At 38.8% G+C, this 26,021-nt stretch overlaps 1 protein-coding gene across 8 annotated transcripts; it reads right to left on the reverse strand.

Moving 5' to 3' along the window:
- Positions 1 to 513: 513 nt before the first annotated feature.
- LOC123518392 (aminomethyltransferase, mitochondrial-like) lies at positions 514 to 26,021 on the reverse strand. 8 transcript variants are annotated; one of them, XR_006678776.1, is made up of 7 exons: positions 25,855 to 26,015; positions 22,415 to 23,026; positions 15,419 to 15,556; positions 14,306 to 14,503; positions 13,674 to 13,793; positions 6,097 to 6,333; positions 514 to 1,956 (listed from the first exon to the last, which is right to left on the reverse strand). XR_006678776.1 is itself a non-coding variant. In XM_045279205.1 (6 exons), exons 2-6 carry the CDS (start codon positions 22,988 to 22,990, stop codon positions 6,160 to 6,162), a joined length of 1,206 nt encoding a protein of 401 aa, XP_045135140.1. In that variant the 5' UTR covers positions 22,991 to 23,026; positions 25,938 to 26,021; the 3' UTR covers positions 2,225 to 6,159. The 8 variants fall into 8 exon arrangements, 5 of the variants coding, with proteins under 5 accessions (XP_045135140.1, XP_045135136.1, XP_045135139.1 ...); XR_006678775.1 differs by having other exon boundaries at positions 514 to 1,985; XR_006678774.1 differs by having other exon boundaries at positions 514 to 1,988.

A 26,021-nucleotide genomic window follows, 5' to 3' on the forward strand; every position in this document is an offset into this window, starting at 1 on the left:
AGACAACTCAACTCCTTCAAGAAATTGTTTGATTCCAGACCAACCCTAGATTACAAGGGAAGAACAGATGAGGAAAAATGTTAGTCCATAATGAATGAGAGAAATAATGCACTAATACTACAGGAGAACAAGATAAAATAGAGCAAGGATTCTGCTTACAACTTACACAGGCAATTGAATTAGGAGGATGGAAATGGTTACAAGCAAACACTATATAATAGGGATATGGAAGTTTTGTCAAAAAGAATGAAGAGAATTTTGTGCACCAAGCTGCTACTGATAGATCTTAATGAGAGGGGTCTGAGGGAATAAAATGACAATAAACAAAGTGTGTCACACTGAATCAGGAAGAGAAACAAACCAAGGTTAATTATAAAGGTATTGCCCACAAAGACTTGTATCTAAACTAGTTGGCCTGTCCCTAACTGAAGCCTAGGATTATAAACCTTAATGATTACTTGAAATATTAGAAGATAACAATTTTGAAAGAATTAGGCTTCTTAAAAACCTTCATTTACTTTGACTTAACTGAGCCTTTCTTTCTCCTTTATTATGATTTTATTGTGATTGCAGTTACATATTTACAGAGTATATGCTACAGAGCAAATTCAACTGATTTATTGATCATCATTATTAGTAGTAGTATTACTTTTATTTCAGAATTGCTTTCTTAATCAAACTTTTGTTGTTATCACTGTTGAGCACTCTGAAATATTCCTTCTTGATTGCCTTTACATAATTAACTATTAATAATTCAAATTTCAATTAAATGACACACAATCTATACTTCTGCCATTACATGAGATTATCTGATAACAGGAATACAAACAAAATATTTGTTTCTAACAACTTCCTTACAAGGAACAATACAGATCATGACACAACCTCTCAGACTTCAACTATCATGATTTAACTGAAACCTTGGTGTCTGATATAAGCTGCCAATTGAGACAAGATAGTGTCTTCAGTGAGTGCCTGGGCTGATCACACAGGCTCATAAGCCTGCAAGACAAACAATTACTGAAGCAACACATTCTTTGTCCCTTGATTGTTTCTTACATTATGTATTTTTAAGTTGTAGCATCATTACATAAACAATGGACACTGGTTCATCTCAGTTCCTTCTGGAACATATATTTAGCTTTCAGCATCCTTTGTGTAAACCAAACATGTATATTTCCTTGAGATAAATTGAGCATTAACTACAACTACACTGTCACAGCCTCACAAGCTATCACAACCATATGTGTACTTCAACCTGTAGTGTTCAACATACAAATTAATCTACCTCTTGCAAAATTTTAATGTGAGACAGAAGTACCAAGTGTTTACATATCATGATATGAAATAAAAAAAAATAAATAAAAAAAAAGAGACCTGAAAGAAGTAAGGATAACTTTGGAGTGATCAAAGTAAAAATCCCAATTTAGAGAGAGAGAGAGAGAGAGAGAGAGAGAGAGAGAGAGAGCACATAAGCCTGAAATTCAAATGATAGTCACAAACTCAAAATGTACTACATGTTATCAGACACAGCACTTCTCCACAAGTCCACACAATGAATAAGTTTCAGATAAAATTACATATTGTTATCCCCCTGAGCTGTCAACAGTCTTATAAGCCACCAAAATCCTTTATAAGAAATAGGTTCAACACAAACCCAATCTTCCAATACTTAATTCAAAACAAAGTATCAAAGGTTACCTAATCCATTGGGTGGATAAATGGGCCTACCAGGACAGCTAGGAGAAACAGCAGACAATAAAATCCTAACCTCAAACATGATACTATAAAAAGAATAGCTAAATATTCTTGAATTGTTTACCTTTGAGCAGAAGGTGGCAGAAGTAGCATGGAAACAGCAAGTGGTGTGGACAACAGGCTACTGCATCACAACACTGTTTGGTGTACATCCTCCAAATAACACCGATCTCTTCAGCACTAGTGCAGCCCTTACACCTGACAGGGAAACCCACTCTCCTTTCATGCTGCTTTAGGCACAAAGAACAGTAAAATTTTGGAAAAAAAAAAAAAACAATAATTGTGAAATCAGTTAACATCTTCAGACAGTCATGCCTCTGCTAACAATTAAAAACATTTGAAATATTGAAACCACAATACTATGACATTTCCATTTTCAAACAAATATATTACTAAATTATAGTGTCACTTTAAGTAATGGGAACCTAGAAAAAAAATATAAAAACTCCACTAAACAAAAACATACTTTTCAGCCAATACATTATATTATAATTTCAATATATGATATGCACAGTACAAGCTTTTTAAATGTTACAGTGCAACTTCTACTTTGTACTTCAGGGCAATTCTTTTTTAATTTTCCAACACAGTAACAAGCAAAGGCACAACAGTACTCATCCTCTCTTCCTTCACTCCTGATTATAAAAGTATTTAAGCTGCTGCAATGGGCCAGGCTATTCTACAACCCTGCTTGGTGTGTGGCTATCTATAGGAGCTGCAGTCATGCCAAACAGGTGTCCAGAGATAAATTATGGTTTCTCATGTACAATGAGCTGATTATGAATTCATTATAGCTTTATCTTTGATGGAATTACTTGAATCACTCTACAAATTAATCATTTACTCTTTTTATGTAGCAGGTGACAAACATCCAACCCTGAGTGGGTTCGGTTTAATCGGGATGCACTGTCACCCTTGTAGTTCCTACATTCCTGCCTAGCATTTAATGCACACTGTCCTCTCATCATCTAGAAACAAACTAGTATACCCAACACAATAAACACACTTGTGACTGACATCTTTCTTCTGACTTAGCTTTAGTTTCAATATAAGCCACACACCCATTACAGTATGCTTATTCACAAAAGATAGAGCAAACTGCAAAAATGAAATCATACAACATATTGGTAGTGATTGAGAGACAACCTTCATGAGCAAACCTAGAGTTTATATGTTCCTTCTTTGATATAGTTATCTGAAGAGTTCACTGACTCATCCTGTCTTTTAAATTTCAATTTGATGTCATATCTAAGCATCATATCACCCCAGTGTAAATGTACTTGTTTACTACTCTCACTATTGTTTCTACTATTGCCATGACACTACCAATACAATAGCCATGAACTACCATCATTGCTGGAATCAAGTGATTATGAGATGTGTACTTCTGTTTTAGTAAGGTGCAGGACATGCACATCCATCTGAGTGCACTACAGGTTTCCAGTCTCATTTGTAAAATGAAATTTATCTTCTCACCTTACTATGACTCAACTAAGCCAATGAGTGAGAGATCTTGCAGAAAAACAAAAAAAAATCAAATACCACTGAGCTAGCCTACTAAAGAAAACTGGGAACCAGAACATCAAACTGAAACCAGATAAAGTTTTCACACTTATGAATGAGGCATCAAATTAACTTTTTAGGATAGATAGATGTTACTTATGCCCCATCCATATAAGAGAGCTTTGCTTGGAAAACTGACATCAGAAATGGAGAAACAAGTAAAGCTTTGAGTAAGTTTTTCCTTACTGCTCAGTGAAGTATTGAGGCTTTGCCTGTTGCTCATCAAGGTCAAATGTTGGGTGTGGCAAGAAGGTGCTACCAGATGCAAACACTGACAGTGTGTGGCTACGACCTGTCAATTCTTATGACACACCATCAACAAACAGTCATGCCCAAGGAACATTGATCTTGAAAATTAACTGAGAGCCTAACAGAGTTGTATCAACAACCATGTATGTGGGATGTAACAAAGGTGTACAAAGACTGTGATGCACGTACTGCAGGAGCTAAACTTAAGCAAATTGGCAGCAGCATAAGCAAAGTGGAGGTTGAAAGTAAAATAGCATTTTTGTGAATATCAGTATCAAAGGGGTCCTGTTTCAGTCACTACCAGGCTCTGACTGCCTAACCAATGTCATTTGGACAGCAACATAAATGTGCATGACATACTTAGCCCACAAAGAGGCAACGTTTTACCAACAAAGCTCATCTGTGTGGATAGGATCTTAGATGTTATTTAGATGCATTTCAAAGTAAATCAGACTTCAAAAAAAACTTACTGACAATGTGTTACTTTATCTTCTTAAAGCAGAGAGCTTCAGAAAATTTCTCATTACTTGGTCAGCTTCCTTGTGTTATTTGATTTAAGGCTAAGAGTGTGGGCATGAATGTGTAGTGCTTGGCCTCATCCACCTCATATGGGATAGATCTTTCTAATCTTGCTGAATTAGGAAGTGACACATGACTGATTCATTAAACATTTTGGCTACTGGCTAGTAACAAAAATCCTAAAAACACAATTCATCAAACATATTTGAGTCCTAAACATTCAAGTGAGTGCACTGTAATTCAAAGATATCATTGGAATTTTGGACGAGAAAACGTCAGGAACCAGACATCCTTCAAAGGCAACAGCTAATCCCACTTGGAAAGGTAGTATTTTTTTTTCTCTCTGATTCGCTGTAGAAATGTATCATTACTGTACAATACAAATATATTCAATGCAAAAATTTATATTTTTTTACTTTTCTAATTCACAGGTTAAAACACAGAATCTTGACCTTTTAAAAGAATGCAACTGAACGAATTGAAGGCAAGCCTAATGCACATGATCACCATGGAAGAGGGAGTGGATGCATGTTCTTGTTACTGTCATTGTTATTATTACCAATTATGATCATTATCATTATCGTTGTTGTTTACAAACTGTAGTAGTGTGTTATCAAAGAATGGCCTACCACAAATCAAACATGTCAACATCTTGTTTCTGTTCTAATGTGATTGATAATTCCAGTGAAATAAAAAGACACACACTCAAATGGCTTCCTATAACATATATATTTACATGACCTATTGCAGAGCATGAAGATATGGAAAAATGTGACTGCTATAAAAATTATTGTATACAATATCTATTTGCAAACATTTTCTTTTCAATTTTATCTTATTCATCTTCTTTGTAAAGAACAAAAATTACAAACGGAATATAAATATACTGTCTAACCAATGATTTATGCTGTTATTGTTGCTTTTGTTGTATATCATCTATGTTGAATAAATTGGACATTCAGTTCGTGGTTTGGTGCCCAATGTTTTAATTACTCTTCCAAGGTTTACACTACCTCCTGAATGTTAAAAAATCAGCATGAGAATGGAAGGTTAAATGCCTGACCATAACTCTTAAGCCCACAAGAACATGTTAATAAGATTGGTGGTTATTATCAATCAATATCTAATAATGTTTTAATATTTTTTTCTTTTTTTTTAATCATCCCTGCAAGGCCACTATTTTTCCATATAACCATCAACAGTTTCCTTTCTTGATGCACTCCATTACTTTGTTCACTTATAAGTCCTCACACAACTTCAAAATTCATATCTAAGTCTAACAACTCAATCTTACTGACAATATTACAGGAAAACAATGAACATCACATACATCAAGCAAAGAAGAATTTCTTAAGACTCTAAGTAATCCAAACTTCTTTTTAAATGCTTCAACTTATTTACTTTTTTCCAGCATGATATAGAATCTCAATCTCAATCTCTCTCTCTCTCTCTCTCTCTCTCTCTCTCTCTCTCTCTCTCTCTCTCTCTCTCTCTCTCTCAGGTGTGCATTATGCCCTCTCGTGTTCCTCTTGTCTTAAATGATAAATAAATAATGTGATGAAGTGTTAAAAGCTGCCAAACTTAGTGTAAATGTGTTTCTTACTTTGAACATGCCAAATAACTTTTATTGCCAGGAGCATTGCATTTGAGGGCTCTGATCAATCTCTCTACTTTGAATCCCACTAAAATATTCTTCCATTGCTATCTCAACTACACCCTGATCGACAGCTACTGCTACTTGGATGTCTTGCAGGTTACTGTTTGATAAGAAAATGATTCAACAACCATTACACAATCAATGTAGCACCAAAGTCATGTTCAATGACTGTCTGTCACTGCATACAGCAACTCACTATGTAGGTCATGAAACAAAGGAACATCACCACAGCAGTAATACTACACTACCCCCTCAAAACAAACTGAATCATTCGCATACACAAACAAACATGCATCTCCTATTCCCTTTATCCAACACATTCTAGCAAACAAGAGATAAACTTCACCCACTTTTTACTGGCCAGGAAGCACGAGCCTTCACCCTTGGCCACCACACACACACAGGCAGAGTCACTACTTCTTCACATAGTAATTGCATTTAACAAATGGCATCTTGGTGACAATGGCTGGGATGGTCTTCTTCCTCACCTCCACAGTCAGCTCAGTGCCCACCTTTGCAAGGGATGCTGGGACATAGGCCATGGCCACATTAACACCAAGAGATGGGGATGGGCAGCCACTGGTTACCTGATAAAGGAAAGAATGGTATGCATATTTCTTCAAGCATTAGCTTGACCCATGCAGTAGACCAAAGGTTTTCAACCAGTGGTTAACAGCCAGGGGTTCACAAGAAAATTTCCAGGGGTACTTAGATGACTGATCTAATAATACACTTTACAGTACCAATGCATATTGAGTTGGTGTCAGTCACTAAATTAACATTCCAGGGGTACTTATATGGCTGATTTAATATCTTCTGTGGTACCACTGCATACTGAGTTACTGTCACTAATTTTTTTTCTTTATGGAATAACAGATAAAGGCCAAAGACAACAAAAAAGAAAAAGAAAAGGCCCATTTGATTGCCAGTTCTGTAAAAAATCTGAGACAAATATCTTGAAACCTCCCTCTTAAATGAAGTCAAGTCATAGGAAGATGGAAATACAGAAGCATGCAGGGAATTCCAGAGTTTACCAGTGAAAGGTATGAATGATTGAGAGTACTGGTTAACTCTTGCATTAGGAGTTGGATAAAATAGGGGTGAGAGGAAGAAGAAAGTCTTGTGTAGTGAGGCTGCAAGAGGAGGGGAGGCATGCAGTTAGCAAGATCAGAAGAGAAGTTAACATGAAAATAACAATAAAAGATAGCAAGGGATGGAACATTCCGGGGCAGTGAGAAAGAGGCTGAAGAAAGTCAGTCAGAGGAGGAGAGTTGATGAGACGAATAGCTTTTTGATTCCACCCTATCTAATAAAGCTGTGTGAGTGGAACCCTCTAAACAAACATGTGAGAAGTACTCCATACTAGAACAGATAAGGCCCTTATACAGAGTTAGCAGTTGGATAGGTGAGAAAAACTGGCGGAGATGCCTCAGAATGCCTAACTTAGAAGATGTTTCAGCAAGAGATGAGATGTGAAGTTTCCAGTTTAGATTATGAGTAAAGGACAGACCAGAGATATTCAGTGTAGAAGATGGAGAAGAAGAGGGGATAGTTGTCTGGAAGGTTATGTTGAGTTCATAGATGGAGGAATCGAGTTTTTGAGGCATTCAACACTACTAAGTTTTGTCTGCCCCAATCAGTGGAACCATGCGTGCTTTGGGGTCCGAGGAGTCTCCAAGCGCATGGGTTCGAATCCTGTCCACGGTCTGAGTGTAGGTTGGGCTTCCTCACTTAGGGCAACTGTTTCCTAGCGGGTGGGCTTTGAGATAGGAGGTACCCCAAAAAAGTATCCCCTTTAGCCCATAAACTCCCATGAAAAGTCCACATGGTATGGAGAAAAAAAAAAAAAAGTCAACTATCAGGCATCCCTGCATGATCTGTTGACTTCCTGAAGGGTTGGTCGTCTCTGAAAGGACATGAAAAGATGTAGGATGGTATCATCAGTGTAGGAATGGATAGGGCAAGAAGTTTGATTAAGATCTTTAATGAATAATAAAAAGAAAGTGGGTGACAGGCCAGAACTCTGAGGAACACCACTGTCAACAGATTTAGAAGAACTACGGCCATCTACCACAACAGCAATAGAAAGGCCAGAAGGGAAACTTGAGATAAAGTTGCAGAGAGAAAGATAGAAGCCATAGGAGGGCAGTTTTGAAATCAGAGATTTGTGCTAGACTCTATGAAAAGCTTTTGATATGTCTAACGCTACAGCAAAAGTTTCACCGAAATCTCTAAAAAAGATGACCAAGACTCAGTAAGGAAAGCCAGATCACCAGTAGAGCAACCTTGACAGAAGCCATACTGGCAATCAGATGGAAGATTGTGAAGTGACAGATGTTTAAGAATCTTCTTATTGAGGATAGATTCAAAAACTTTAGACAAGTAAGAGATTAAAGCTATAGGATGGTAGTTTGAGGGATTAGAATGGTCACCCTTTCTAGGAACAGACTGAATGTAGGCAAACTTCCACCATGAAGGAAAGGTAGAAGTCAATAGGCATATTTGAAAGAGTTTGGCCAGGCAAGGTGCAAGCACAGAAGCACAGTTTTTGAGAACGATAGGAAGAACCCCATCAGGTCCATAAGCCTTCCAAGGGTTTAGGCCAGCAAGGGCATGGAAAACATCATTACAAAGAACTGTGATTGAAGGCATGAAATAGTCTGAGGGAGGAGGAAAGAGAGGGACAAGCCCAGAATCATCTAAGGTTAAGTTACTAGCAAAGACTTCAGCTTTAAAAACAGATGAAATGGCAGTTGTGCCATCAAAATGAAATAAAGGAGGGAAATATGAAAAAGTGAAGTAAAATTATTGGAGACTTTTTTAGCCAGATCCTAGAAGTCTCGAGGGGAGTTGGAGTTTGAAAGATTTTGACATTTTCCTTTAATAAAGTGTTTGGCGAGTTCAAGAACAGACTTGGGATGATTCCGGGCAGAAAAATCAAGTGTATGAGATTCAGCTGATGGAAGGTATAAGTAACTTTTGTGGGCAACCTCTCTATCACGTATAGCACGAGAACAGGTTGTGTTAAACCAAGGTTTAGAAGGTTTAGGTTGAGAAAAAGAATGAGGAATGTACGCCTCCATGCCAGACACTATCACCTTTGTCATGTGTTCAGCATACAGAGATGGGTCTCTGACACAAAAACAGTAATCATTCCAGGAAAAATCTGCATAATACCTCCTCAGATGCCTCCAACTGGCAAAAGCAAAACAACAGAAGCACCTTTGCTTTTGGGGGATCCTAAGGAGGGTTTGGAGAAATAGGACACGATACAGATATGAGATTGTGATTGGAGGAGCCCAATGGAGAAGATAGGGTAAAAGCATAAGCAGGATTAAAAGTAAGGAAAAGGTCAAGAATGTTGGGCACACCTAAAAGACAGTCAGGAATACAAGTAGGGTGTTGTACCAGTTGCTCTAGGTCATGGAAGATAGCAAAGTTGAAGGCTAATTCACCACGATGGTCAATGAAGAAAGAGGAAAGTCAAAGCTGTTGGTGAACATTGAAATCTCCACAAAAGGGTAGAGGGGCAAAATGTGCTCCACTTTAGAAGTTAAATAGTCAAAGAATTTACCACAGTCAGAGGAGTTAGGGGAGAGATAGACAGCACAGATAAATTTAGTTAGAGAGTGACTATTGAGTCTAAGCCAGATGGTGGAAAACTCGCATGATTCGAGAGCGTGGGCACAAGAGCAAGTCAAGTCGTTGCGCATGTAGACACAACATCCAGCTTTGGAATGAAAAGGAGGATAGAGGAAGTAGAAGGGAAAAGAGAAGGGGCTACTGTCAGTTGCTTCAAACAGCTGTGTTTTGGTGAGAAAAACAAGATGGGGCTCAGTAAGGGAGAGGTGGTGTTTTACAGATTGAAAATTAGATCTGAGACCACAAATGTTGCAAAGTTCATGAAGAAAAAGCTCAGGAAGGTGTCAAGATGTTTTGGGTCACCACCAAGAGAGCAGTCCAACCTGGGGACATTTATAGTCCCCTCCCCAGAATGGGACTCCAAGGCTGGGTTGGGAGTCACCATTTTGAATTCTGAGTGAAGAGTGTGTGCATAGTAAGTGCTTGTAGTTTTGTGTTAGGAGGAGAGTTGTCTGTAGTGGGCAGGCTGTGACTGCTCCCTTGAGTTGTAAGACACGAAGGGAAATGTTCAGCGAGATCACAGCTAGCTTTAATGATGAATTCACAGCACCCCCTGAACTGATCCACACCAAAACTGGTCTAGAACAGAACTAGTGCTATTAGAACTCACTGGAAGTAAATTATCGTTTTGGTAGGTGTCTACTACCTCCTTAATATTCTGTTCAATGTCAGGTAGATGGTCTTATAACTCGGGGAGTTCTTAACAAGGAAAAGTTTAAGAACCCTGGCACTAGACAATAAAAAAAAAATACCTCTTACTAGCCACTCAATAAAGGATAGAAAAGTATGCACGTCTCTTCAACCACCACCTTGATATGCACCATATTTACAGGCATATTAGACACGTCTGTCCATAAGACATACACTTATTTTACAAGAATGTTTTGTGAAAAACCTTCCTAAAGAACTTGTAAACAGGGATATTAAAAGAAGAATTTATAGCTGGAGTAAGCCAAGTTTTGATAATACCAACAATATCAACATTATTAGAATCCCAAAACTGAAAATAAAATTTAATTCATTCAACAAGCAATTAACATAAAGCAACCAGAACCAAACAAAAGAGGATCCAGAAGAATCTGAGCTGCCAGGACTGGAAGCCAGTGATGGAAAAGTTATAGAGGAGACTACAGACACTGATGGTGACACACCTGACGAGGCAGAACCACTGGTCACAACAGGAATAGCATTTGCCCCAGATGAATTCTGGTCATCCTCTTTAAATTCATCAGCACCATTATTTACACATGTGTGATAGAGGATGTGCTACAATAAACTGTCATGTACATGTGTTTTAAAATGCAGATAAATATGGGTGGTATAAGAGTTTTATGCTTTATTTTGGGAGGTGATACTATGTAATGGAGATACCCTAAAGCTCTGCCCACAATCACTCAAGCAAATCAGTGACTGCAACATCATGTCAAATCAACGCATCTCAAAGCTGGCTGGCAAAGTGGTGGCTGCAATCAGTCAGTAATGGTGTATTCCTCCTTTCTATGGAAGTCAGGCTGGCACTTTGCTTGACTTCCATAGAGAGGAGGATTATAACACTTTTTATTCCTAGCCTAATCATCTTGAATTCACTAATAACCACTATATTGAGTTTCAAATCTGGTTCCGAATATCTGCCAAGTGCTTCTGATCAAGAATATAGTGATGATACACTATAACATTTTGCATAAATGTAAAAGTATATGCCATAAAAAGTGTTTACAAGGAGGGAGTCCAGAGCATGCAGGGGTGGCAAGCCTGAGCAGTATAATATAAGCCCAAGCCAAGAAAACAGGAGTAGTACTGAAGGGATTAAGCCAGGAAGCAGCAAATGCCTTCTATCTTTTAATTATTTTCTCTATCAAAATGATTCCCTATCAATAAATATGGTTAGAAAACTAGAGTTAGCTAACTTTTCAAAATTAGTCAAGAGCTGAGAATAATACAACCACAGTGGTGTCTCAGGATAACAAATACTTCTGTGGTGAGGGTGTGTCCATTACTGCGAAGAGGAGAGTATCCAAACTCATGTTGCAGTTACCAGATATTGCAATATTTCACAAAAAAGATGGTCAACCGGATATTATATATTTTTGGATATTGTACTATAACATATTAAAATAACTTCAGTATTTTTAAACACATGTCTACGGCATAAATGCCTTAATAGTAAAATTAAGATTATAACCATGCATTTTTTATACCATCCCAATCTCTGAACCAAAAATTACTTAGTTAACTCTCAATTAACAACTCAAAGTTAGTATGATATTTTCTCTCCTTCTAGGTTAGGAAATAGACAACAAGAAACCATGAACATATGAAGCCCCGTAAATTAGTTTATTTTCATAACTCAGAAATCAATGCTGATCATGAGATTGTCTATTGCCAACCAATGGCATCACAGAGACCTAGCTAATGAACAGTGTCCATCCTGATTAGTTATTTTTAGTCTAAAGGCATACCATGTTCAGGCTATGGCAAGACACAGCTTAGAAACACGATGAACAAAAGCAGTGCAGCACCCTCAGAGTATTTCGGTTTCAGCCGCAAATTTTCTTCTTTCTCATAAAGAAAACCAAACAAAAACAGCTGTGTACTTTCCTTGTGAATCATTAACCTCTGCAAAGATGATGTGAAATGTGTGTTTAGGTTTTGTGCTGTATTGAAGCCCTAATATATGAAAAGAGCTTCGTACACCAGGCGACTATACAGGCAACCCCCGCTTAACGAAGGTTCACACAACGAAATTTTGCTACAACGAACGTTACCTTTTACTACCATCTGCTCATTTAACGAACACCAAACTCGCTTTAACAAAATTTTATCCAGGTAATTTTTTCCAAGTTTGAAAGCCCCGCCGTATCACGCTTTTGAATACACCAACACCTCTCGTGGACAAAACGTGCACCACTCACTCCCCCTAGTTCAAAACAATAACAGTGTCAGCAGTAGCTTGTCTTCCCTCGCTCAACATGCCACCAAAATGCCCTGCAATGTCGCCTAGCATTGCTAAGACCATGAAGTCTCTTACTCTCGAAGTGAAGCTGGATATTATTCACAGACACGAGAGAGGCAAGAAAAGTAATAGCATTACACGCCACCATCTTGACTCCATCAACTGTCTCTACTATTTTCAAGTCAGCGGACTCTATTAAGAAGGCTGGTGAGGCCATATCTTCCTTGCAAGCTAAAAGAACCACCTGAACTTGTGACTCTGCAATGGATAAAATGGAAAGCCTTGTGGAAATGTGGTACATAAGTTTTGTATGCGGTACAATGATGCGCCCTTTGTTTACATTCCACAGGTTGCCAGTTAGCATCTTCCCCGCTCCACTCTCCCTCCTTTCATAAATTTAAGATCATTAACATTATAAACTTACTTACATACATACATTAGTGTACATTATAATGACTTAGTCTTAAATTAAACTGCTTAAATACTTTACTTCATAATTTTTACTTTCATTAAACCTTTTACTGTACTATGATGCACTCTCACTTTGTTTATTCTCAATGGAAGTTCAAGTCAGGGGTCAAACTTGTTATAATTGGTTCACTTAACGAAAATTCACGTAACGAACGCTTTTTTAAGGAACGTAACCCGTTTGTTAAGGGATGGTTGCCTGTATATGTATACATCTAACCCTGTTATTGTGCCCTTCCATTATCGCATTTAGGCGTTATTGTGCACTTATGAAAATTTGTAAAATTAAGTTTTAGTGCATCTGTAAAGTTGTTATCGTGCACTCGTATTAGTAGTAGTAGTAGTACTACCCATATCCCAACCACACACCGACGAATGTTTAGATGGGGGGAGGGGGAGGAGGAGGAAGAGGAAGAGGTGGAGGGGGAGAAAGATGATCATGAGGATGGTTAATAATATATTACCATATATTATTAACTATGCCATTCATTTCAGATTATCAAATGTTAATAAGCTACACCAGTATTAATTGGTAAATTTAGGGTAACAGGAAAATTTTTTTAGGAAAATTTTCGGGTTGAAGCACCAATTTATCTATTTCCTATTTATTCTTCACTTCTGTTATCGCGTTTTCCGCGCGTGTTTTTTTAGGCACCAATTTTACGCAATAACGGAGGGTTTGGTGTACTATACAATATAGTATATAGACTTTTTAATACTCTCCTCTGGTCACCTGGACGAGGAAAGAAGTACAAATCTCCTAAACCAGTAACTTGATACATAGCTACAATACAAAAGAAAATACTTATGAAAACAGGGTTATTTTTTCCTACCTCCACCCCGTCCTATCCTCTAGGCACTCACCTCACCCACTTTGGAGCCGTCAGGACCAAGGACAGGGCAGTGGGAGCGAGGAGGAGGACCCGAGCAGGTCAGCCCCACACGCCGCCGCGCTGGCTTCTCCTTAAGCTGCCGTAGGATGATCTGTGGAGGAAGTTGCCATCAGAGAGCAAAGCAAACCTCATTGTTCATCTACATGGTGTCCCACTAAACACAAAATGGTTACCATTTTAATCCTACAAGCATCTTGGCCTGTTTCTAAACCAGCCACACTTATGTCTTTGATTAATTTACTAAAGGGGCATAAAAATTTTGTTAGGTTTATTTCTAATAAAACATCTGACAGAATGTAAAACTAAAAGAGAAATATAATAAGCATAATCTTAGCAAAGGAGTTGAAAATTAACAGTACCTCTAACTGGTAAACACTAAAGTTTCACAACCTTACATCCCCAACTGTCCACTCCATAAAAAGTACTATAAAAAAAAAAAAATATATATATATATATATATATATATATATATATATATATATATAGAGAGAGAGAGAGAGAGAGAGAGAGAGAGAGAGAGAGAGAGAGAGAGAGAGAGGGAGAGTACAAAAAAAAAAATTAAAAAACATGACAATCAAGTCAACAAATATAGAGATGTATCACCTCAGCACCAATGAAGTCTGCTGTCTGTCTACGCCGTTTGCCAATGGTCCAGGCCAGACCTGCTTCAACTGGGGTGGTAGTGTCATCAATATCATTTCCATACAGGCAGAGACCAGCCTCCAGTCTGAGAGAGTCCCGTGCCCCGAGGCCAGCTGGCTCAGCACCAGATCCCAGCAGGGTCTCGCACAATTCTTCTACCTGAAGGAGGAACCACAACCAAAATTACCAACATTATCATAATATATTCAAAGGCAGTCCTGGTTACTTTAGCACCCTGGGCGAACAATCCATTGGTGCCCCCCCCCGTCACTCCTCTTTCCCTTCCGCCGGGGAAGGGGAAGAGGTATTATAATATTATGGTATTATAATAATGCAGAGGTGTCAGTCTATCCCCCACCCCCTCCCTCTTGCTTTTCCTCTGAGTGACAAACTCTCTCTCTCTCTCTCTCTCTCTCTCTCTCTCTCTCTCTCTCTCTCTCTCTCTCTCTCTCTGCAGCAGAAGGTTGATCCCCTTCTCCCCTCCCCCTCTCACCTTTTCTGACACAGATATACACAACCTGTATAACTCTCAGCAACAAGCTGATGAAATAATAGGGGCGCATCAGTGCCCACTGCACAAACTTGATGTGGAAATGAGCGGTACTAGTCTAGAAGACCAGCAATTTTTTTTCCCCTGCGCATTTTTTATTTATTTATTTATTTTTATCTATTTATTTATTTATTTTTATTTATTTTTTTTTTTTAGGACGCTCGTGCACCCCCAAATAAATTCCGCCTGGGCAGTCGCCCACATTGCCCATAGCAAAAACCAGCTCTGAATATATTACTGTGTTCACTGCATAAAGAATATAATTTATGTAAGCATTTCTGAAAACAAAACACTACAAGTTTGTTTCAATTTGTCTAACACAAATCGGTGTCTAACTCCGATCTGCAAACAAGCCAAGTAATTTGTTATTAATGGAAGTTATTACTAAGTGTCCCACTTACCAAATTAGTAGTTCAGATAGTGATTGTCTAAGGCTACAAATGAATAGGTAAAAGTCATACACTGCTTGAAAGCATTTAATACATAGCACATCTAAGTATCTAAGAACACAGGTGAGTGCTTACCTTGCCTAAAGGCACAGATATCTCAAAGCCATCCTCCCCAGTGTAGCCACAGCGAGTCACCCTGCACGGGGTGCCAGCAACAATCATGGGGCGTGTATGCATGAAATACAGATCTTCCACAGTGCCCTCCACCATCGGCTGCATTAGGGAGGACACAGCACAATCAGATTCTGGACAAACTTACAACTGCATTATATGTGACTACATTGATATTTTGTTGTACTGCACTTTCTCTAAGTATTTTGTTTGCAAAACGTTTGGCTAATGTGTAATACCAATAGCTTGCGTTCTACAATTCTACCTAAAATCTTTTTTTTACTTTTATCCAACTTTTCCTTAAATATGTGCACACTTTCTGTTGTTACAATCTCTTCACTTAATCAATTCCAGATGTCCATTGTCCTGTGTGGAAAACTGAACTTCTTAATATTCCTCAGACACTGACTTTTCACGATCTTAGAATGTCCTCTTGTTCTTCTATCTCCAATCTCAGTCAGTGATATCAGGTCTTGTCTATCTATCTTTTCTATATGGTTTACTAACTTATACATCACTATTAGATCTCCTCTTTCTCGTCTATTCTTCATAGTTGGTAGTTTCATCTCCTTCAGTCATTCTTCATAGAAAGATCCTTTATTTCTAAGACCATCTCTGTAGCTGTCCTTTGGATTCTTTCTACTTTCTTGATGTCTTCCTGCCTGTATTGTGACCATACCACAGCTGCATATTCTACTCTAGATCTTATCATAATGTTTATGATCTTTTTCATCATACTACTTTTATCCATATAATGAAACAGCACCCTGACATTAGTTAGTGTCTTGTATGTTGAAGCAAATAGTGCATTTATGTTTCTTTCTGGAGTCAGGGTGTCTTGTAAAATCACTCCCAGGCCTTTCTATTTACTCCTTTTCATTATAATCTCTTCACCAATTCATATTCCCATGTAGATCTTCTATTACTTTATCCATTTCCATTACATGGCATTTCCTTGTATTAAATTTTAATTTCAACTTTTGACTTCTTTCCAGTTCTTGTCAATATCTTTCTGCAATTCCACACAGTCACCGATGTTCTTTATTACTCTTAAAAGCTTCGCATCATGTGCAAACAAATTTATGTAGCTACTCAAACCCTCTTGTACATTGTTGACATATACAGTGTGTGTATTTACCTAGTTGTATTTACCTAGTTGTATTGTACAGGGTACAAGCGGGGCTCATAGTGTCCTGTCTCCATATTTCCATTTATCTAGTTTATCTTTAAAGTTATGCACACTATGTGCTGCGACAATTTCCTTATCCAATGCATTCCATTTTTCCACCATTCTGAGTGGAAACTGGAAAACTGTATTTTCCAACATCCTTCACACACTGCCTCATCCTGATCTTCTTTTCATGTCCTCTAGTCCTTCCATCTCCTTCCGCCAACAGCACCAGGTCTTCTTTGTCTATTTTTTTCAATATCATTTACTATCTTATACATTGTTATTAGGTCCCCACATTCTCTTCTATCCTGTAAGGTTGGCAATCCCATTTCCTTCAGTCTTTCTTCATATGTGAGGTCCTTTAATTCTGGCACCATCTTTGTAGCAATCTTCTGTATCCTTTCCAGTTTTCTTATATCTTTTTTAGAGCTCGGAGACCATACCACTGCTGCATATTCCAGCCTGGGGCGTATCATGCTTGTGATGATTTTTTTTATCATGTCTTTATCCATGTAATGAAATGCCACTCTTATATTAGTCAACATCTTATATGATAGTCCAAATATCTTGTTTATGTGTTTATCAGGGCTCAGATTTTCTTGTATGATCACTCCAAGATCTTTTTCCTCTTTTGTCTTCGCTATTTGCTCTTGTCCCATCAAATAGTTCCATACTGGTCTTCTCTTACTCTTTCCTAGTTCCATTATGTGACATTTCTTGGCATTAAACTCCAATTTCCACTTCTTGCTCCATTCATAGATCTTGTTTAAATCTTCCTGTAACAGTAGACAGTCCTCTCTGGTTTTGGTAACTTTTAGCAACTTTGCATCATCAGCGAATAAATTCATATAGCTGTTTATCCCAATGTGAATGTCGTTTACATAAACTTGAGACATGATGGGGGCTAACACTGACCCTTGTGGCACTCTGCTAGTTACTTTACTCCAAGATGAGTATGCATCTCTGATCACAATTCTCATTTCCCTATCCTTCAAATAATCTTTTGTCCATTCGAGAAAGGTTCCTCGCAGTCCTCCTATGTTCTCTAGTTTCCAAAGAAGTCTTCCGTGAGGGACTTTATCAAATGCCTTTTTAATGTCCAAGTATACTGTGTCTACCCATCCATCTCTGTTTTCAAGTCCTGCAATAACTCTGGAATAGAAGCTTATTAAATTTGATACACATGACCGCCCTGTCCTGAACCCAAATTGTCTGTTTGATATGATTTGCTCCTCTTCTAGAAATTTAACCCACTTTTCTTTGATAATTATTTCACATAACTTACCTACGACACTTGTAAGTGACACTGGTCTGTAGTTTAGTGGTTCAGTTGCCTTACCTCCTTTAAATATCAGTATTACATTGGCTCTCTTCCACTCTTATGGAACTTTGCCTTCATTTATTGAATTTTATTTCCCAAATGGGCTCCAGTACATGCTCTTTACATTCTTTTAACACCCAGCCTGATACACCATCTGGCCCCATTGCTTTTCTGACTTTCAACCTGTCCAGTAATCTTCCAATATCCTCTTTGTGCAATGCAATCTCCTGTGATCCTTGGCAATTCAATGTCCTATTAGGTTCTGTGAAATCATCATCTTCAGTGAATACCGTTTTGAAGCCCTCATTCATTATTTCACACATTTCTTTCTCTGTTTGGTATGTCTTTCCTTCTTTAATTATTTTTTTTCAATTGTTTCCTTATTCTTTGTTTTGCCATTTATAAACTTATAGAAAAGTTTGGGTTCATCCTTGCTTTTATCCACTACATCTTTCTCAAACTTACTTTCTTCCTCTCTCCTTACTCTAATATATTCATTTCTAGTATCTTTGTACTGCCGACTATTATAGTTATTTCCCTGCTTTAAAAGTTTCTTCCACGCTTTATCCTTTGCCTTTTTTGCTTGTAAGCATCTAGCATTGTACTAAGTATGTATTTTTTTCTGAACTTTATAAGCAGGAACAAACTTTTTTACTCCTTCATAGTATTTTTGTAAGAATATATCATATTTCTCTTGTACAGTCTTCCTGCACATAATATTACTCCACTGAATATCAGCAGTGTGTCTGTGTGTGTGTGTGTATGTGTGTGTGTGTGTGTGTGTGTGTGTGTGTGTGTGTGTGTGTGTGTGTGTGTGTGTGTGTGTGTGTGTGTGTGTGTATTTACCTAATTGTATTTACCTAATTGTAACATACGGGAAAAGAGCTATGCTCGTGTTGTCCCGTCTCCATATCTATTAATGTCCAGCTTTTTCTTAAAATCATGAATATTCCTTGCGTTGACCACTTCCACGTCTAAACTATTCCATGCTTCCACCCTTCTATGAGGGAAGCTATATTTTTCACATCTCTCCTATAAGTGGCCATTTTAGTTTTTCCCATGCCCTCTCGACATTCTTCCATTCCACATACACAGATCTTCCCTATCCATTTTTCCATGCCAATCATCACTCTGTATATTGCTATCAGGTCTCCCTTTCTCTTCTGTTTTCCAGGGTTGGAAGTTGCATTCTTTTCAGTCTGTCTTCATAAGTCAAATCTCTTAAGTCAGGCACCATTTTGTTGCAGCCCTCTGTACTTTCTCTAGTTTCCTTATGTGTTTCTTTAAGTTCGAGCCCACTGTATTGTTGCATATTCAAGCCTCGGTCTTATCATTGCAGTAATTATTTTCTTCATCATTTCTTCATCTAGATATACGAACGCCACTCTTATGTTCCTCAATAAGTTCAATACTTCTCCAATTATTTTGTTTATATGTCTCTCTGGCGATAGGTCATTGGTAATTGTCACCCCAAGGTCTTTTTCTTCATGACTGGTTTTATGTCTTCATTTCCTATCTTGTACATACTCCTGATTCTTCTTTCACTCTTGCCAAACTCTATTTTCTTGCATTTTGTCGTGTTGAACTCCATTTGCCATGTACAGCTCCATTTCCATATTCTGTCCAAGTCTTCCTGGAGTAGTTCGCAATCTTTGTCACATCTCACTTTTCTTAACAATTTTGCATCGCCTGCAAATAGGCTCACATAACTGGACACCCCATCCACCATGTCATTTATGTAGACTGCGAACATTACTGGTGCCAACACTGATCCCTGTGGAACTCCACTCTCCACCAATCCCCATTCTGATGGTCTGTCCTTAATTATTGTTCTCATTTCTCTTCCTACCAAAAGTCTTCCATCCATTTTAGTAAACTGCCATGCACTCCTCCTACCATTTCAAGTTTCCAGATCAGTCTCTGGTGTGGTACCTTATCAAAGGCCTTTTTTAAATCCAGATATATTCCATCAGCCCAACCATCTCTTTCCTGTATTACATCTATCACCCTCGAATAGTAACATATCAGGTTTGTCGTGCATGAACGCCCTTTCCTAAAACCAAATTGACACTCACAAAGTATGTCATTTTTCTCCAAGAAGTCTGTCCATCTAGTCTTCACCACCCTCTCACACATCTTAGCTACCACACTTGTAAGTGACACTGGTCTATAGTTCAATGGGTCTCTCTTGTTACCTGATTTATAGATTGGGACAATGTTAGCTCTTTTCCAGTCTTGGGGCACTACACCTTCCCTTAATGAGGCATCAATTACTTCACAAACTTTTTCTGCCAATTGCTCCCTGCATTCTCTTAAAATCCATCCTGATACCCCATCAGGTCCCACAGCTTTTCTCACTTCTAAACTCCCCATCATGTTCTTGATCTCCTCCACAGTTACTTGAAACTCCTTCATAATCCCTTTCTGTTCCATTACCAGTGGTTTGTCAAAAGCAGTCTCCTTTGTGAATACCTTCCGAAAGCATCCATTCATAGCCTCTGCCATTTCCTGGGATCTTCACTGCATACTCCATTTACTTCTAAACTTTCAATACTTTCTCTATTTTTGATGTTGTTGTTCACATGTCTGTAAAAAGCCTTGGTTGGTCTTTACATTTATCAATTATATCCTTTTCTTGTTTCTTTCTTTCTTCTCTTCTAATCAACACATATTCATTTCTTGCTCTTTTGTAACTTTCCCACTGCTTAATCCGTCTTTTCCTTCTCCACCTCTTCCATGCATCCTCTTTTCTTGTTCTAGCCTTTTCACATCTATCGTTAAACCAGTCCTGCTTTCCAACTTCTCTATGTTGTCTTATTGGTACAAATTTTTCTCACCTTCTTTGTATATTTTTATAAATTCCTTCCACTTTTCATTTGCTCCTTAGCACTCTTGAATTTCATCCAATTTGTCTCTTGAAAGAATTTCTTTAGGTTTCCAAAATCTGTCTTGGCATAATTCCATCTTCCCACTTTATATTCTTCATTTCTTCTAGATTTCTCTTCATCTATCACCTTGAACTCCAAAACTGCATGATCACTCTTTGCTAAAGGGCACTCCACCCTCATCTCCTCAATGACCATTGGCTCTGTACTAAAGACCAAGTCCAGTCTTGACGATGCTCCCTCTCCTCCAAACCTAGTATCTTCTTTGACCCACTGAGTTAACACATTTTCCATTGCCAGTGTCAATAGTGTATTTCCCATGTTGTCTCTGATCCTTCCATTGACCAGTCCTCCCAACACACCTCTTTACAATTAAAATCTCCCATCATTATAGTTCGTTCACAGCCACCCAACATTTCTTCCAGACATGTTCCTGTATCACTTATCATTTCTTCATATTCCTGTACTGACCATGCATTTGTCTTAGGTGGTACGTACACCACTATGTAGTGCCTCTTTTTCCTTCATTAGTTTCTGCTCTGATCTTTAGCACTTCTGCCTTTCCCATACCTTTTTCACTTGATCCACCTTTATATCTTTTTAACCAGCAACATCACTCCTCCTCCCATCTTACCTACTCTATTTCTTTTCCAAACGTTATATTTCCTTCTCCAACCATCATCAGGTCTTCTCCTCTCTCAGTTTTGTTTCAGTAAGACCCACAATATCTGGGTTCTTGTCCCTCAAGTAATCGTTGAGTTCTAAAATCCCGATATCACTCCATTTATGTTGGAATACATTACATTTCGCTCATATGTAAGTTTCTTTAGTCCTTTCTTGCTGTACTTTTCTGGGTTATGAACCACTTCCTCAGTCTCATATCCAAGATTCTCCAGAAAAACTCTTTCTTCTCCTCTTCTGTCCTCTCTTCATTTTTTTTCAAAGCCTCCTTTCTCAACTCATTTAACATTTCTCTTTCTTTTTCACCGAGATCTCTTCTCAACCAAATCTTCCTTGTTGTTTCCTGCTGGGCTAGCCTCCATGTGTGTGTGTGTGTGTGTGTGTGTGTGTGTGTGTGTGTGTGTGTGTGTGTGTGTGTGTGTGTGTGTGTGTGTGTGTGTGTGTGTGTGTGTGTGTGTGTGTGTGTTTACCTAGTTGCTAGGCTTGTATTGTCCTGTTTCTATATCACCTTTTATCCAAATTTTCTTTAAATTTGAACAGTCTTGACAAAATTGTCGCATCAATAAGTTCATTCCATACTGCTATGCTTCTGTGAGGAAAGCTAAGTTTTTATGTATGTCTCTTCTGTAAACACTCCTTTTCAATTTCCTCCCATGTTGTCTAGTACATGGACTTCTTGCATCTAGTGTCACAAAATTATCCCCATCCAGCTTCTCCATCTCTTCCAATATCCTGTACAGCAATATCAAATCACGTTTTTCCCCCTTTTTTCTAGCGTCGTAAAGCTCAATCTACTCAACCTTTCTTAATAACTATACCCACTTAGGTTTGTAGGGATTTTAGTTGTTGCAGCTCTCTGAAGTGTGTGTGTTTGTCTGTGTGCTCATGAGATCAGTGCCTACCTCAAGTATGGATGCAGCCAAGGGTCCTTGGAGTGCCACAAGTCCATGGTCTGTAATGATCTCCATGTGAACATCTCCTCCCTCAGCTTTGAACTGTGCCAGATGGCTCCTCAAGTGTGCCAGGTCCTTGTCCCGGCATCCAGCATTGCTCACCACATACAGGTGACTCTGGCTGGTGCGAGAGACAATGAGATCATCCACTATGCCTCCCTCTGGATTGGTCAGCAGAGAAAGGGTTCCTGTGTTCTCAGGCAGCCCTTCCACGTCAGCTACCACAAGTCTCTCAATGAACTTCACCCGGTCAGCTCCCCATAGGCGCCATTGCAGCATGTGTGACACATCAAAAAGCCCACAGCCGCTCCGCACAGCCTTGTGGGATGCTCCAATGCCTACTGATCCATACTGGACTGGCATAGAGTATCCAGCAAATCCCACCATCTTGCCACCATGATTAACATGGAAGTTGTAGAGAACTGTTTGCTGAAGGCTGTCACCTGAGGTACTGGCCTGCCTTACTGAGGCTCCACCGGCCACATGCCTGAATGCTCCCCGCACAGCCAGTCCCAGTCTCAACATCTTGCATTCACCAGAAGGCAGACCAATGACAGGATTCTGGATGGAAGCAAACAAAATAAGTGGAGAACTAGACACCGACATAAAAGATCGGTTATCCAGCATAGCATGGTATTAATAGTAATATAGTATGGAGGTACTTAATCTATACCATTAACGTCCTAAATTAACAAGATAAAGTCAAAATATTTATATTAGTCTTGTTCTTTAATTTCAATGTGCATGCCTTCATAATTTGAAAAACTATAATTTTTTCCAACAAACAAATATGCAGTCTCAAAATTGGTACACAACAATTATTTCTATAATACCAAAAGGCACCATTCTTATTCAGCATTCCTCACTAACAAGCAGCTAGGCTGCAGACCAATTCCCTGAATGAGACGCCAAAGTAACACACCATTCTGGCTCAGTGTTCCTCACAACAATCTGATGATTCAATCCTAATTTGCATCAGACACTGTAACCAGATACCATAACTACTTATTGTATTCTGCTGGTCTGTTGCCCTGAAGACTGAACTACACCATTCTTGCTCACAGCCAGCTGACACAAACCTGAACCCTGTTCAGTGCTTACTTAAGTAATTAATTGTTTTAGAGTCCTTCTCTAGCCTTATTACTATCCTCTTCCATTCTTTCACATTTAAATTTAAAACATAGAAAGAAGTGCTCCTGTTTTTAAGGGGAATCCTGGGAAGGCAAAGATCGATTGTTAGGTTAGGTTAGGTTAGGTCAGATAATGCTAAGTTGGATTAGTGTCTTTTAAGGTTGGGAGTCAAAAATCTACGGCAACTAACTTCATTCTCCTCATTTCTGTGGTTCACCCAATATCATGAAGAAACTTGAATCCCCTCAAAGTCTATGAACTAAGCATATTTCAGGATTAGAATCACTTTCTTACTCCCAGAGACTCATAATTCCCAACCTGTACACTGTTAAAGGTCAACTTATTCATTCTGACCTTATCAAATATTGGAAGATATTTTATAGTCAATCAGTCATAAAACTGCCTGACTTGTTCCAACTATCTAATGAAACACCCAAAAGGGATCATAGCTTTAAGGTGTTCTAACAGTTCTCTGCAATCAATTGCAGAGCTAGATTTTTCAACAATCAAATTGTATCCCTATGGAATTCTCTTTCTGATGCAGTTGTAAAACTTGAATCGTTCGACAGTTTCGAATCTGCATTAATTACAAACTGAACTACCCGGTGTGCTGTATGATTTTTAGGACTAGTTATTGAAATACCACTTACTGCACATCCTATATTTGGATCAGGTTGCACAATTTCTAACACTTACTTATGACCTGACATACCAGCAGTTTTAGGCCCACCATAACTTCTTTTATGAAACATTAAAGTCATGTTACATGAATTGGTTGGGCCAACCAGGTAGGTAAAACTTAACCTTATGTGGAGCTTTACTCCTCATGGACAGCCATGTCACTAACCTAACTTAACCTTAAATGCTAACAAGGTATTATTCCTGCTCAGTGGTTAACCTGAGGAGGCCAGCTGACGTAAATCTGAACACTAATTGGTGCTAGCTGAACACATCACTGTCCCAGGCATGGTAACAAGACACAATGGTATTACTGCAGAGTTTCACCACAATCAGCTACGTGTTTTTTACCCACCTCAAGAGATAGAGCTCCTGATTACGAGTAATTTGAACCCCATATATACTAGGTGCAACCTTTTTGAATGGTGACACAGATTTTTTTTTAATTTAAGCGTGTTTTGGTGTTTCGGTGATCAGCCGTGACACTAGCCTCCCGCATCAAACCCTGCCGCACACTGATGCTGTCATGCGCTCGCGGCGGCTCGGCGGGCTCCGTGAAATACCATTGTCTGAACATGCGCTAATTATTTACGCTGATTGGTTCTGTTCTTTGAAACTGAAGCGGCAGCCAATGAAAAAAAAAAAAGCATAATTATTTCCACCAATCACGACGGTCCCTGAGGTTAGGTTTAGTTAGGTTAGGTTAGGTTAGGTTAGGTTAAGTTTTGTTAGGTTAGGTTAGGTTAGGTTAGGTTTAGTTAGGTTAGGTTGGGTTGGGTTGGGTTGGGTTGGGTTGGGTTAGGTTAGATTAGGTTTAGCTAGGTTAGGTTAGGTTTAGTTAGGTTAGGTTAGATTGGTTAGGTTAGGTTGGATTAGGGTAGGTTGGGTTGGGTTGGTTAGGTTAGGTTTTGTTAGATTTAGTTAGGTTAGGTTGGGTTTAGTTAGGTTAGGTTGAGTTGGGTTGGGTTGGGTTGGATTGGGTTGGATTGGGTTGGGTTGGGTTAGGTTAGGTTAGGTTAGGTTAGGTTAGGTTGGGTTAGGTTAGGTTAGGTTAGGTTAGGTTAGGTTAGGTTTAGTTAGGTTAAGTTAAGTTAGGGTATAATTCTAGTTTCTGCCCATACTCCTCCCTCCACCCCCCAACAAGCTTTGGGACAGGTGGTGAAACTTTAGGTTTACCGACACAATCACTGCTCAGTGTTCTTCATAAGTAGTTAGGTGTCTTGATCACTGAACACCATTCCTCCTCAGCTCCCTTCGTTCGCGGCCGGCTGACTTGAATGTGAGTGAACCTTAGTCGGTGTTCAATGAACCCAATACGGTGCCACAACCATAGTAACAAGATATCATTCCTGCTGGTCACTGTACTCTGTATTGTCTAACACAGCACGGCATCTCCTATTACTCATTTGAGACCATCCCTACTTCTTACACGCCGAGTCACACACTGCACCGGAATTCACCTGCCAAATTACGGCAGTGTGAAAATACTGACACAGTTTTGCTCCCTCAGTTAAGTAAGCAGGCCAACGTAGCAATAAGTAATCATGTTAAAGGAGTAAATGGGCTTTTACAAAGAGTACCTCAGAGATGTTTTGTTCCCTAAGCGTATGTAGGCACGTGGTGGCACTCACTACATGGACTAGATAGAGCCACACATACGCACACAAACGAACACAAGGTCAGCTGATTTGAGGCGCTCAAGCTACAAGGTCAGAACCGCTCAGCCAACACTCGCTCTCCTCCTAGT

The sequence above is a fragment of the Portunus trituberculatus genome, chromosome 43 (assembly GCF_017591435.1).
Source record: "Portunus trituberculatus isolate SZX2019 chromosome 43, ASM1759143v1, whole genome shotgun sequence".
Lineage (NCBI taxonomy): Eukaryota > Metazoa > Arthropoda > Malacostraca > Decapoda > Portunidae > Portunus > Portunus trituberculatus.

Excerpts from the sequence above, each read along its gene's own strand:
- LOC123518392 (XM_045279205.1), bottom strand. The coding sequence starts at position 22,990 with ATGTTGAGACTGGGACTGGCTGTGCGGGGAGCATTCAGGCATGTGGCC. Across the intron at positions 14,504-15,418 it reads TATCTGTGCCTTTAGGCAAG|GTAGAAGAATTGTGCGAGAC; the intron begins GTAAGCACTCAC and ends TTCCTCCTTCAG. Across the intron at positions 6,334-13,673 it reads ACGGCTCCAAAGTGGGTGAG|GTAACCAGTGGCTGCCCATC; the intron begins GTGAGTGCCTAG and ends TTCCTTTATCAG.